Source organism: Chlorocebus sabaeus, chromosome 3, assembly GCF_047675955.1.
Source record: "Chlorocebus sabaeus isolate Y175 chromosome 3, mChlSab1.0.hap1, whole genome shotgun sequence".
Taxonomy (NCBI): domain Eukaryota; kingdom Metazoa; phylum Chordata; class Mammalia; order Primates; family Cercopithecidae; genus Chlorocebus; species Chlorocebus sabaeus.
In genome coordinates this window covers 562,753-575,576 of record NC_132906.1, presented here as the reverse complement: position 1 = coordinate 575,576, position 12,824 = coordinate 562,753, and the positions used below count along the sequence as shown (strand labels likewise).

At 41.5% G+C, this 12,824-nt stretch overlaps 1 protein-coding gene across 8 annotated transcripts in view; it reads left to right on the top strand.

Annotated features, from left to right (window-relative positions):
* Window positions 1–257: 257 nt before the first annotated feature.
* IFT88 (intraflagellar transport 88) overlaps window positions 258–12,824 on the top strand; it is a 116,084-nt gene continuing 103,517 nt past the window's right edge. For 3 of the 8 annotated variants that reach the window (XR_005236572.2, XM_008021649.3, XM_073012688.1), the window contains exons 1-3: window positions 259–385; window positions 4,160–4,255; window positions 10,605–10,667. Coding sequence is in view for 6 of the 8 variants with exons in the window: in XM_008021649.3 (XP_008019840.1) it covers window positions 4,166–4,255; window positions 10,605–10,667 (153 nt within the window). In the remaining 2 variants the exon portion in view is untranslated. Of the gene's footprint in view, window positions 816–2,775; window positions 2,950–4,159; window positions 4,256–10,604; window positions 10,668–12,824 lie in introns of those variants that run through there. The other 5 variants (XR_012091696.1, XM_008021659.3, XM_008021653.3 and 2 more) reach the window with 5 other exon arrangements.

The window sequence follows — 12,824 nt, the reverse complement described above, 5'->3', positions numbered from 1 at the left end:
GCCCTCTCCTCCGCCGTTCTCCCCGCATCGCCCGGCTTCCCGCGAGCCGCTGGCACAGTCCCCTCCACACCCGCCGCGCACCGCCGCTCCTTTCCCTCCACACCCGCCGCGCACCGCCGCTCCTTTCCACCGGGGGCGACCCGGCTCCCTCCTCTCTGACCCGCCGTTCTCCGCCCCCACCCACTTCCCCAGGCAGCCCGCGCCACCCGCTTCCCGCCGCGCTCCCTCCGCCCCCGCGCTTCCGGCCCCGCCCGCCCCCGCGCGGAGGACAGTGGGAGCGGCTTCCTTGGATTCTGCGCTTGGCAACCGCTCGGCGTCGCGCTTTGGCCAGCCGCCGCGTCGTCCCTGGGCCGGACTCACTGTCGCCCGCTTCCCTCAGCGTGAGGTAGGAGAAGGGCGCTGGGGTCTAGTTCTTCAGGGCCCCTGGCGGCCGTGCCCCCGCGGCGTGCTGTGCGCCGAGCCCCGCCTGTCGCCTCTTCGCGCGGCTCCCGTCCGCCCCTGCCCACCCCGGGGCGGTGTGAGGCGGGGCGCCGAATGGACTCGGCCTGCCCCTGCTTTTCTCCCGCTGGGGCCCGAGTGCGTCCCTCAGGCGCCCGAGTTGTCCGCGCAGAAACGTGGGCGTTGGTTCTCACGTCGGTGTCCCCAGGCCTTTCTTGCTCCTCTGAACTGGGACGGGCGTCGCGGGCCGTTTGGCCGTGGCTGTCCCAAGCCCCGGGCGCGGCTGACGGGAAACTTCAGACCCGGCTGGACCCCTGCGCCAGCTGTGGAATCGCGCAGCGGAGACGGTGCACGTGGCTCTTGCGCTTTCTCGTTAGGTAAAGCACTTGAAATTGCCTGATACAAGTTGAATCAGGAGTGAAGATAAAAGTACACAACAGAATGCAGAAAGCGCGTACTTAGCCTCACAAAGATGGAAGCCTTCCAGAAACGTGAAGTACTGTTGTCCCAAGGTTCTTTTTTTTTTTTTTTTTTAAGACGGAGTTTCATTCTTTGTTACCCAGGCTGGAGTGCAATGGTGCGATCTCGGCCCACCGAAACCTCCGCCTCCCGGGTTCAAGTGATTCTCCTGCCTCAGCCTCCCATGTAGCTGGGATTACAGGCGTGCGCCACCACGCCTGGCTTATTTTTGTATTTTTAGTAGAGACGGGGTTTCTCCATGTTGGTCAGGCTCCTCTCGAACTCCTGACCTCAGGGGATCCCCCCTCCCCACCGCCTCGGCCTGCCAAAGTGCTGGGATTACAGGCATGAGCCACTGCACCCAGCCGAAATTTAAATTTAAAATTGTGTAATTTCCTTAACATGAAATGTCCAGAATTGGCAAATCCATAGAGACAGAAAATATATTAATGGTTACCAGGGACTGGGGAAAGGGAAGGGAGGCATAGAGAGCTGCCATTAGAAGAAATTTATTTTTATTCTTCCCAAAAAATTACATTTTTATTTGGGAAGAAAGAATTGCAGTTTGAGGACCAGGTGGTCTTTGGTATGTCCAAAGAACAAAGAGAAAGTTTTTTTATCAAAAGGAGAAATGTTATGTACTGCTCTTTGAGAAAGTTCCCTGAAACTAGTGAGGTTCTGGGAAGCTGGCAAGTTCTAATTGGTGGGTAGCTGTGGTGGCCAGAATTAGTCCTATGTTTGCAGCAAGTTATCTCAGCAGCTATAAATAAAATTGGCCTCAGGTTATAGCAGACAGTTTCAGCAGCCAGACTTGCAGAGAATTCCACTCTTTAAGCGATGTTGTGTGTTCTGAGTGCCTCCCCACCAACACACCCCGGCTTCTTGACTCTGTTTTAGTTGGGTATGAGAAGAATGACTCAATTTATATGATCAGCTTTTACTCTTCTGTTTCACTTTGCTTTGATATCTTTTTTTTTCTGTCATTTTTTCCCTCAACATTTCGTTATGAAAATTTTCAAACATGCAGCAAGGTTTAAAGAATTTTATGGTGAATGTTACTCCTGCTACCTGGATTCCACCATTAACCTTTTTCTATAGTTGCTTTATCATGTACTTATCCATTTACCTATCTCTCAATCCATCTATCAAGCCATCTTTTTTTTTAGAGAGACAGAGCCTCACTGTCAACCAGGTTGGAGTGCAGTGGCATGATCTCAGCTCACTGCAACCTCTGCCTCCTGGGTTCAAGCGATTCTCATGCCTCAGACTCCTGAGTAGCTTGAATTACAGGTATGCACCACCATGCCCTGCTAGTTTTTGTATTTTTAGTAGCAACAGGGTTTCAGCATGTTGACCAAGCTGGTCTCAAACTCCGGACCTCAAGTAATCCACCTGTCTTGGCCTTCCAAAGTGTTGGAAATACAGGCGTGAGCCATGGCGCCCGGCCAAAGCCGTCTTATTTTATGTATTTTAAGCTAAATTACAGCTATTATACTTTCCCTGAAATACCAGCTTGCATATCAATTATACAGTTCAATATTTGTTTATAGTTCTTTTGAGATAAAATTTACAAAGCAGAAATCTCAGTGTACATTTTGCTGAGTTTTCACAAATGCATACACTTGTGTGACTAAAACTCCTGCCAAGATATTTATCATTTATCATCACCCCAGAAAATTCTCTCGTATCCTTTTCCATTCATTCCCTACCCGCCATCCCCAAGAAGCGACCTCAGTTCTGATGGTTTTCTACTGTAAATTAGTTTTGCCTGTTTGAGAACTTTGTATAAAGAAAACAGCTTCTTTCACTCAGCATAATTGGGATTCTTTTTTATTGCTGGATAGTACTTCATTGTGTTAGTATGCCACATTTTGCTTGTCCATTTTACTGATGGGTGTCTGGTTTGTTTCTTATTTTTCGGTATTATGAATAAAGCTGTGACAAAGAAAAGAAAAGTTTAATTTGAAGAATGAGAGTCTCCTCTAAATTACCAGGTCCAGAGAGGCGTGGGAGTGAAACAGCAGTCACATCTCCTTTACCTTCTTGGGCTAAGTAATCATATCTTGAAACTTGCTTGCTATTGCCACAAGTAGCTGTAAATTAACATCACCACCATCTGGATACTATAACCCATACAATGTAGCCAATCACTAATCAACATTATTTTCATAAACCAGTGAGAATTTCTGACAGACAGCTTTGTACCAGCCTACTCCCTGCCCCACTTTTTTGCCTTTAAAGATCTGCTGGAAACAAAGGCCAAAGGGAGCGCCTGCTCAGGGTTATGAAGTCTGAGTCTTCTGGGCAGGCAGCCATCCTCATTTTGGCTCAAGTAAACTTTGTAGAATTTTATTTTATGCCTCAATTCCTTCCTTTAGGTCGACAGCTGCTATGAACATTCTTATACAAATCTTTTTGTAGTCATATGTTTTCATTTCTCTTGAGTAAAAATTTTTGAGTGGAATTGCTGGGTCATAAAAGGTACATGTTAATTTTATGAAACTGCAAGACTTTTCTTCCAAAGTGTATCATTTTACACTCCCATCAGCAATGTGTGAGGACTCTGGTTGCTCTACATCTTTGCTGACATTATGCGTTGTCGGCCTTTTTAATTTTACACATTCTGATGGGTATGTGGTGGTTTCTGCCTTGCATTTTAATTGACTATTGCATACCTTTCCTCTGCACTTGATACCGAGCTCCATGAAAATCAGGACAATCACTTGTACCCCCCTCTAGTGCCTGTCACTGTTCTTTCAGTGTTGTGGTTGTGAAATCAGTGTGAAATGAGGGCAATAACTTAATGTTTTGACATCTAGTTTTGGGAATTTGATGTGAAAAAAATTGAAACCTTGAAAATATATATAGATAAATTTGACCAGAAATGTTATTGAATAGTTATACTTTATTGGAATTAAGAATTATTTCTGGCCTGTCATGGTGGCTCATGCTGGTAATCCCAGCATTTTGGGAGGCCAAAGTGAGAGGATCACTTGAGCTCAGGAGGTTGAGTCCAGCCTGAGCAACATAGGGAGATCCCATCTTTACAAAAAATTTCAAACTTAGTTGGGTGTGGTGGCACAAGCCTGTAGTACCAGCGAGGCTGAGGTGGGAGGATCACTCGTGCCAGAGAAGTCAAGGCTATAGTGAGCCGTGATTGTGCTACTGCATTCTAGCCTGGGCAACAGAGCAAGACATATCTCAAAAAATATATATATATTTCTTATACCACGAACATATTTACACTGCCAATTTTTCCTAGGTATAAATGATGCAAAATGTGCACCTGGCTCCAGAGACAGATGAAGATGATCTTTATTCGGGCTATAATGACTACAATCCAATCTATGATATCGAGGTAACAAAAACTAGTTGTTTTTTTTTACATTGGTCTTGGTTAACCAGCTGGTTTATGAAGACTGTGGATTTGAGAGTTCTACTTTATTATGCTTTAGATTAAATAAGCTGATTCAAAAACCTAGAAAAGTGCTATTACAGAAGATTCTACTGACTTCCACCAAAAATAATAATTGCAGCAGAAGGAAAGATCATGAGATAGGTTACAAAAATGAATTAAGATGAATTATATATACTTGTATTCTTCAGCACTAGCTGTCCAAATGTGTAAAAGACTTTGATCACCTGAAGGTATTTAAAATTAGGGTTTTTAAAAAAATTCTAAAGTTGAAATGTCTTCTTTTTTTTTGTTTGTTTTTTAATTTTTGTGAGTACATAGTAGGTGCATGTATTTATGGGGAATATGGGATATTTTGATACAGGCATACAATGTGTAATAATCACATAAGGGAAATAGGGTTCCTGTTACATCAAGCATTTATCCTTTGTGTTTCAAACAATTTGATTATATTCTTTTAGTTATTTTTAAATGTATAATTAAATTATTGACTGTAGTCACCCCATTTTGCTATCAAATACTAGATCTTATGCATTCTTTCTTTTTTTTTTTTTTTTTTTTAACCTATTAACCATTCCCACCCCCTCCCCTGCCACTACCCTTCCCAGCCTCTGGTAATCATCCTTGTATTCTGTCTCCTTGAGTTCAGTTGTTTTAATTTTTAGATCCCAGAAATAAGTGAAAACATGCAATGTTTGTCTTTCTGTGCCTGGCTTATTTCACTTAATAGAATGGCCTCCAGTTCCATCCACATTGTTGGAAATAACAGGATCTCAATTCTTTTTTATGGCTAGTTTTTCATTGATATATGTACATTTTCTTTATCCATTTGTCTGTTGACAGACATGTAGGTTGCTTCCAAATCTTGGCTGTTGTGAATACTGCTGCAGCAAACATGGGAGTGCAGATATCTCTTTGATATGTTATGATGTAGTTTGTATATTTATCCCAACCCACATCTCATGTTGAATTATAATAATACCCAGCATTGGAGGTGAGACCTGGTGGGAGGTGATAGGATCATGAGAGTGGATTTCTCATGAATGGTTTAGCATTATCTTCTTGGTGCCATCCTCACCTCATGTGACGTGACTGCTCCCATTTTGCCTTCTGTCATGAGTGAAAGCTTCTGGGGAGTGAGGCCTCCCCAGAAACTGAGCAGATACTGGTGTCATGTTTGTACAGCCTGCAGAACCATGAGCCAATCAAACCTTTTTTCTTTATGAATTACCCATCTCAGGCATTCTTTGGTGCAGAAGTAACTGCAGTTTTTGCCATTTTAATTGCAAAACTACAATTACTTTTGCGCCAACCTGATAGCAATGCAAGAATGGCCTGGTACATACTGATTTCTTTTCTTTTGAGTATATTCCTAGCAGTGGTATTGTTGGATCGTATGGTAGGTCTGTTTTTAGTTTTTTGAGGAACTTCTAAATTGTTCTCCCTAGTGGTTGTACTAATTTACATTCTCACTAATAGTATATGAGGTTTCTCTTTTCTCCACATTCTCACCACCATTTGTTATTACCTGTCTTTTGGATAAAAGCCATTTTAACTGGAATGAGATGACATCTCATTGTAGTTTTGATTTCCATTTCTCTGATGGTCAATGATGTTGAACACTTTCATATACATGCTTGCCATTTGTATGTCTTCTTTTGAGAAGTATCCAGATCTTTTGCCCATTTTTAAATCAGATTATTAGATTTTTTTCCCTAGAGTTGAGTTCCTTACATAGTCTGGTTATTAATCCCTTGTCAGAGGGATAGTTTATAAATATTTTCTCCCACATGGGTGGGGCACCCACGCCAAGATGGCTGAATAGGAACAGCTCCAGCCTCCAGCTCCCAGTGTGAGCAACACAGAAGACGGGTGATATCTGCATTTCCAACTGAGGTACTGGGTTCATCTCACTGGGGCGTGTCGGACAGTGGGTGAAGGACAGTGGGTGCAGCCCAACGAGTGACAGCTGAAGCAGGGCGTGGCATCGCCGCACCTGGGAAGCGCAAGGGGGAAGGGAATTCCTTTTCCTAGCCAAGGGGAACCATGACACACAACACCTGAAAACTCAGGTCACTCCCACCCTAATACTTCGCTTTACCAAGGGTCTTAGCAAATGGTGCACCAGGAGATTATATCCCACGCCTGGCTCAGGGGGTCCCATGCCCACGTGACCTCCCTCATTGCTAGCACAGCAGTCTGAGACCTAACTGCAAGGTGGCAGCGAGGCTGGGGGTGGGGCGTCCACCATTGCTGAGGCTTAAGTAGGTAAACAAGCCGGCCAGGAAGCTCGAACTGGGTGGAGCCCACCGCAGCTCAAGGCGGCCGGATTGCCTCTGTAACTCCACCTCTGGGGACAGGGCATAGCCAAACAAAAGGCAGCAGAAACCTCTGCAGATGTAAATGTCCCTGTGTGACAGCTTTGAAGAGAGTAGTGGTTTTCCCAGCACGGAGTTTGAGATCTGAGAACAGACAGACTGTCTGCTCAAGTGGGTCCCTGACCCCCGAGTAGCCTAACTGGGAGACATTCCACACTAGGGGCAGACTGACACTTCACACCTCACACGGCCAGGTATACCTCTGAGACGAAGCTTCTAGAGGAATGATCAGACAGCAATATTTGCTGTTCAGCAATATTCACTCTTCTGCAGCCTCTGCTGCTGATACCCAGGCAAACAGGGTCTGGAGTGGACCTTGAGCAAACTCCAACAGACCTGCAGCTGAGGGTCCTGACTGTTAGAAGGAAAAATAAACAGAAAGGACATCCACACCAAAATCCCATCAGTATGTCACCATCGTCAAAGACCAAAGGTAGATAAAACCAGAAAGATGGGGAAAAAGCAGTACAGAAAAGCTGGAAATTCTAAAAATCAGAGTGCCTCTCCCCCTCCAAAGGAGCGTAGCTTCTTGCCAGCAATGGAACAAAGCTGGACGGAGAATGACTTTGACGAGTTGAGAGAAGAAGACTTCAGACAAACTTCTCTGAGCTAAAGGAGGAATTACGAACCCAGCGCAAAGAAACGAAAAACCTTGAAAAAAGATTTGACAAATGGCTCACTAGAATAACCAATGCAGAGAAGTCCTTAAACGACCTGATAAACATGAAAACCATGACACGAGAACTATGTGACAAATGCACAAGCTTCAGTAACCGACTCGATCAACTGGAAGAAAGGGGGTATCAGTGATTGAAGATGAAATGAATGAAATGAAGTGAGAAGAGAAGTTTAGAGAAAAAGGAGTAAAAAGAAATGAACAAAGCCTCCAAGAAATATGGGACTATGTGAAAAGACCAAATCTGCGTCTGATTAGCGTACCTGAAAGTGACGGGGAGAATGGACCCAAGTTGGAAAACACTCTGCAGAGTATTACCCAGGAGAACTTCCCCAACCTAGCAAGGCAGGCCAACATTCAAATTCAGGAAATACAGAGAACGCCACAAAGATACTCCTCGAGAAGAGCAACTCCAAGACACATAATTGTCAGATTTACCAAAGTTGAAATGACAGAAAAAACGTTAAGGGCAGCCAGAGAGAAAGGTCGGGTTACCCACAAAGGGAAGCCCGTCAGACTAATAGCAGATCTCTCGGCAGAAACTCTCCAAGCCAGAAGAGAGTGGGGGCCAATACTCAACATTCTTAAAGAAAAAAATTTGCAACCCAGCATTTCATATTCAGCCAAACTAAGTTTCATAAATGAAGGAGAAATAAAATCCTTTACAGACAAGCAAATGCTTAGAGATTTTGTCACCACCAGGCCCGCTCTACAAGAGCTCCTGAAGGAAGCACTAAACGTGGAAAGGAACAACCAGTACCAGCCACTGCAAAAACATGCCAAAACGTAAAAACCATCGATGCTAGGAAGAAACTGCATCAACTAACGAGCAAAATAACCAGCTAACATCATAATGACAGGATCAAGTTCACACATAACAATATTAACCTTAAATGTAAATGGCCTAAATGGTCCAATTAAAAGACACAGACTGGCAAATTGGATAAAGAGTCAAGATCCATCAATTTGCTGTATCCAGGAGACCCATCTCACGTGCAGAGACACATTTTTTTTTTTTTTTTTTTTTTTTTTTGCGACGGAGTCTCTCTCTGTTGCCCAGGCTGGAGTGCAGTGGTGCAACCTCTGCTCACTGCAAGCTCCGCCTCTTGGGTTCACGCCATTCTCCTGCCTCAGCCTCCTGAGTAGCTGTGACTACAGGCACCCGCCAATATGCCCGGCTAATTTTTTGTATTTTTAGTAGAGACGGGGTTTCACTGTGTTAGTCAGGATGGTTTTGATGTCCAGACCTTGTGATCCACTCACCTCAGCCTCCCAAAGTGCTGGGATTACAGGCGCGAGCCACCGCCCTGGCCCGAAGATTATCATTTTTAAAGCATCTGGGACACTTCCTACCTCCTCAGGTTGTTGCGTTGTGGCTGCATAATTTAATGTAAAGTGAATACTCAGAATATCAGACCCAAAAATAAATTAAGACAGTGAAGTAAAAATAATTTTTGACTTATACTTGGTTTTCTTTGATCTCAACTATAATAATAACAAGTTCAATAAATAAATGAATTACTTGAAGCAGTGGCTTAAGATACTCATAGAAGATGCCATTTGTTAACAAAGTGACAAAAAGTTCCAAAAGTTGTGTAAGTTTGGTGTTTGTAATTGGAGAATTTGTTGACTGTCCTTTTTAGTTAGTCATTTAGTTAGGATTTACTGAGCTGATTAACCAAATTTTGCTAATAATTTAGGAATCTGAAGGGAAATTTTTTTACCCAAAGATCTGCTAAAGTAGAAGTATAATAAATTATGTTGAAGGTTACCTTTGGATTTATACTTCATTCAGAAGTCTTTAGTTTCTATGGGTAAGTGAGAATCATGTAATTTTGTGTAGTTGATATGGAAGGTTACAAAGGTAATTTAGGCCGGGCACAGTGGCTTATGCCTGTAATCCCTTTAGGAGGCAGGGGTGGATCACTTGAGCTCAGTTTGAGAGCAGCCTGGGTAACATGGCAAAATCTTGTCTCTTAAAAAATACAAAAATTAGCAGGTTGTGGTAGTGTGTGCCCGTGGTCCCACCTCCTAGGGAGACTGAGGTGGGACAATCACCTGAGCCTGGGAAGTTGAGGCTGCAGTGAGCTGTGATTGCACTACTGTACTCCAGCCTGGCGGTTGAAGTGAGACCCTGTCTCAAAAAAAAAAAAAAAATAATAATTTAAAGTAAAAATTAAAGAAGAAGGCTTGTAGTATCCTGGTAATATAAACATTTTATTTTGATTATTTTCAAATTTTTATAAAAGTTAATTGATAGTGACTTTATTTTTTATGAATTGTTTATTTTTAAAATACTGGACAAGTATATTTTTGTGGGAAGTAGATTGAAGTAAATCAGAGGCAAGGATGAGAGGATGAGAACTGCATTTAATGTGTCTGAAGGGTTAAAGTCAGAGTATGTGTTAGAGAAGAGGAAGTAGGAAATAAAGGATGGTTGGAAGACTGGCTGTTGGTGAGACTGGGTGCTTTTGAGAGACTATGAAAATGATATTTTCTTCAGGAAACACAGGAACCCTTATATCCTGCCCTTGATTAATATTCTTTTCCTCAAATTTCCTGAAGGGGAATGTAAGTACAGTTCAGGAATCAGCAAAGCCAAATAACATTCTATTTCTACCGAGATGTTGATTCCAAATGGTAGTGCAGGTTGGACTTGTTGAGCACCCTCCATTTGCTTAGATTAGCTCCAGTCTGTGTCTCAGACTTGACGTCAACTCTCCAGTGAGATGAAAAATCCTTTTCATTTGGGCAGACAGAAATGGCACCAAAGAGAGTGCCCCCTGCTTGTAGGAAATATGGCCTTTTTTATCCTGAGGCTTTATCAGGTAGGGTGGGAGAAAAGGAGAAAGACAGGCGGGTAGGGGGGAGAAAGAGAGATGTAAATCTCAATTCTAAGCTACCAGGAAAAAAGAAACAGAAGAAAGGCCCCATCCTTGTATACTTGATCTTTCAACCTGGCATTGTGATACCACTCATAAAAACTGTAGCCAATAAGATGTCCATAAAATTGACTAACATGACCAGTACTCCTCATTCTAGGAGAGGAAGGAGGTTTGCTATTCTGGGTAGTGTGAAGTGGGGAGATTTGAGGTAAGAGTCCGTTCGTCCCTCCCTAGATGTCAACAGTTGGGATAAAATGAATTATAGAGGCTCGAGTACCAAACAGGAATTTAAACTTATTTTTTCCCCCAATTCTTACTCTGTGTTGAATGTGAAATTTGCCTTTTCATTTTAGGAATTGGAGAATGATGCAGCTTTTCAGCAAGCTGTGAGGACTAGTCATGGCAGAAGACCTCCAGTAAGTGAAAAAACATTTTTTTTTTTTTTATTGTGGTAAAAAACACATAACATGAAATTTACCAAATTAACCATTTTTACCTGCATATTCCTGTAGTGTTAAAGATTATAACCATCATTAAGTTTAGATGGTAGTGAAACAGATCTTCAGAAGTTTTTCGTCTTGTATATCTGAAACTCTGTATCTATTAAACAAAAACTTCCCATTTTCTCCTACTTCCAAAGCCACTGTAACTACCATTCTACTTTCTATTTCTATGAATTTGACTAATTTAGATACCTTACATAAGTGGAGTCTCAGAGTATTTGTCTTTTTGTGATTGGCTTATTCACTTAGTATAATGTCCTCAAGGTTCATCCATGTTGTAACATATGACAGAAGCTCCTTCCTTTTTAAGTCTGAATAGTATTCCATTGTATGTTTATACCACATTTTGTTTATTCATTCATCTGTCAATGAACACTTGTCCATTTTTGTTATTCAGTTGTAGGAGTTCTCTATATATTCTGGATATTAATGTCTTATCAGATGTACGATTTGCAAATATTTTCTTTCATTTTATAGATTGCTTTTAACACTTATGTGTCCTTTGATACACCAAAGTTTTTTAGTTTGATATAGTGCCAGTTGTCCATCTTTACTTTTGTTGCTTGTGCTTTTGGTGTCATATTCAAGAGATCATTGTCAAGAATAATGTCATGAAGCTTTTCCCCTATGTTTTCTTCTAGCATTTTTGTAGTTTTAGGTCTTACATTTAGATCTTTAACCCATTTTGTGTTAATTTTTATATATGGTATAAGATAAAGGTCCAACTTCATTCTTTTGCGTATGGATATTTATTTCTCCCAACACTATTTGCTGTGCAGACTGTCCCTTCCCTATTGAATGGTCTTGGCACCATTGTTGAAGATCATTTGACCATATATGTAAGGGTTTGTTTCTGGGCTTTCTATGCTGTTCTGTTGGTCTGTTTGTCTGTCTTTATGCCAGTAACCACACTGTTTTGATTACTGTAGCTTTGTAATATGTTTTAAAATCAGGAAATGTAAACCTTCAAACTTTGTTCTTTTTTTTCACAATTGTTTTAGCTACTTGGGGTCCCTTGGTATTCCATATTAATTTTAGGATGAATCTCTATTTCTGTAAAAAAAAAAGTCATTGGGATGATAAAAGGATTTGATAAGATTATATTGAATTAACTGGGTTGTATGGACATCTTAACAATATTAAGTCTTTCAGTCTATGAACCCATGAACACAGGATGCCTTTCCATTTGTTTATGTGTTCTTTAATTCATCAATGTTTTGTAGTTTTCAGTGTATCTAGTAAGTGAATTTTAAAGTATTTGAGATCAAAGGATTTCTTATGTTATTGAAAATGTAAACGTTATTTTTATTAGGCATCAGAATATGTTTACCTAAAACATTCATTGTTTTAAAAATATTTGCTTTTCTAATTTTTGAAGTAGCACAAATATTGATCCTTCAAAACATTGGGGCTTAATTTACAGATTACCCTTCCTTGTATTAATATTAATTAATACTCTGTGAATTAATTTTCTACAGTACATGAATTGCTAGAGTAGCTTTTTTCAGTATTAGTATTAAGGTTTTTGTATATGTCGTACAAAGCATAGACATCTGCCTTTCACAGTGCATGAAATCTACCAAGCTTTGTTTGTAGTTGAAAATAAACAAGGTTGACACTAAGTAGTGAAGAAGAAAAAGTTATATCCCTAATGTTCTATGTCTAATATTCCTTTTTTGAATGCTGCTCCTCCCTATCCATCTAATACTATATAGCAGTGGCTTTCAGCTGGGGGCACTTGTGCCCCCCCACCGGGGACATTTGGCAATGCTTAGAGAGATATTTTAGGTTGTCACAACTTGAATGGGTGCTACTGGCACCTAGTGGGTAGCAGCCAGAGATGCTGCTAACCATTCTACAATGCATAGGCCAGCCCCTGGTAATAAAGAGATATCCAGCCCAAACTCCTCTGCTTTAGATGAAGTGTCCTTCTGCTATTATCTTCCCTCACTTTGTCATGTTCTCCCTTCCTCCCTGTCCTACGTACTTATTTAGCAAAAATAAATCATTGTGAATACCTTGCCCATCTCATATAGGGTAAATGCATTTAGTGTGGTTCCTTGCAATGAG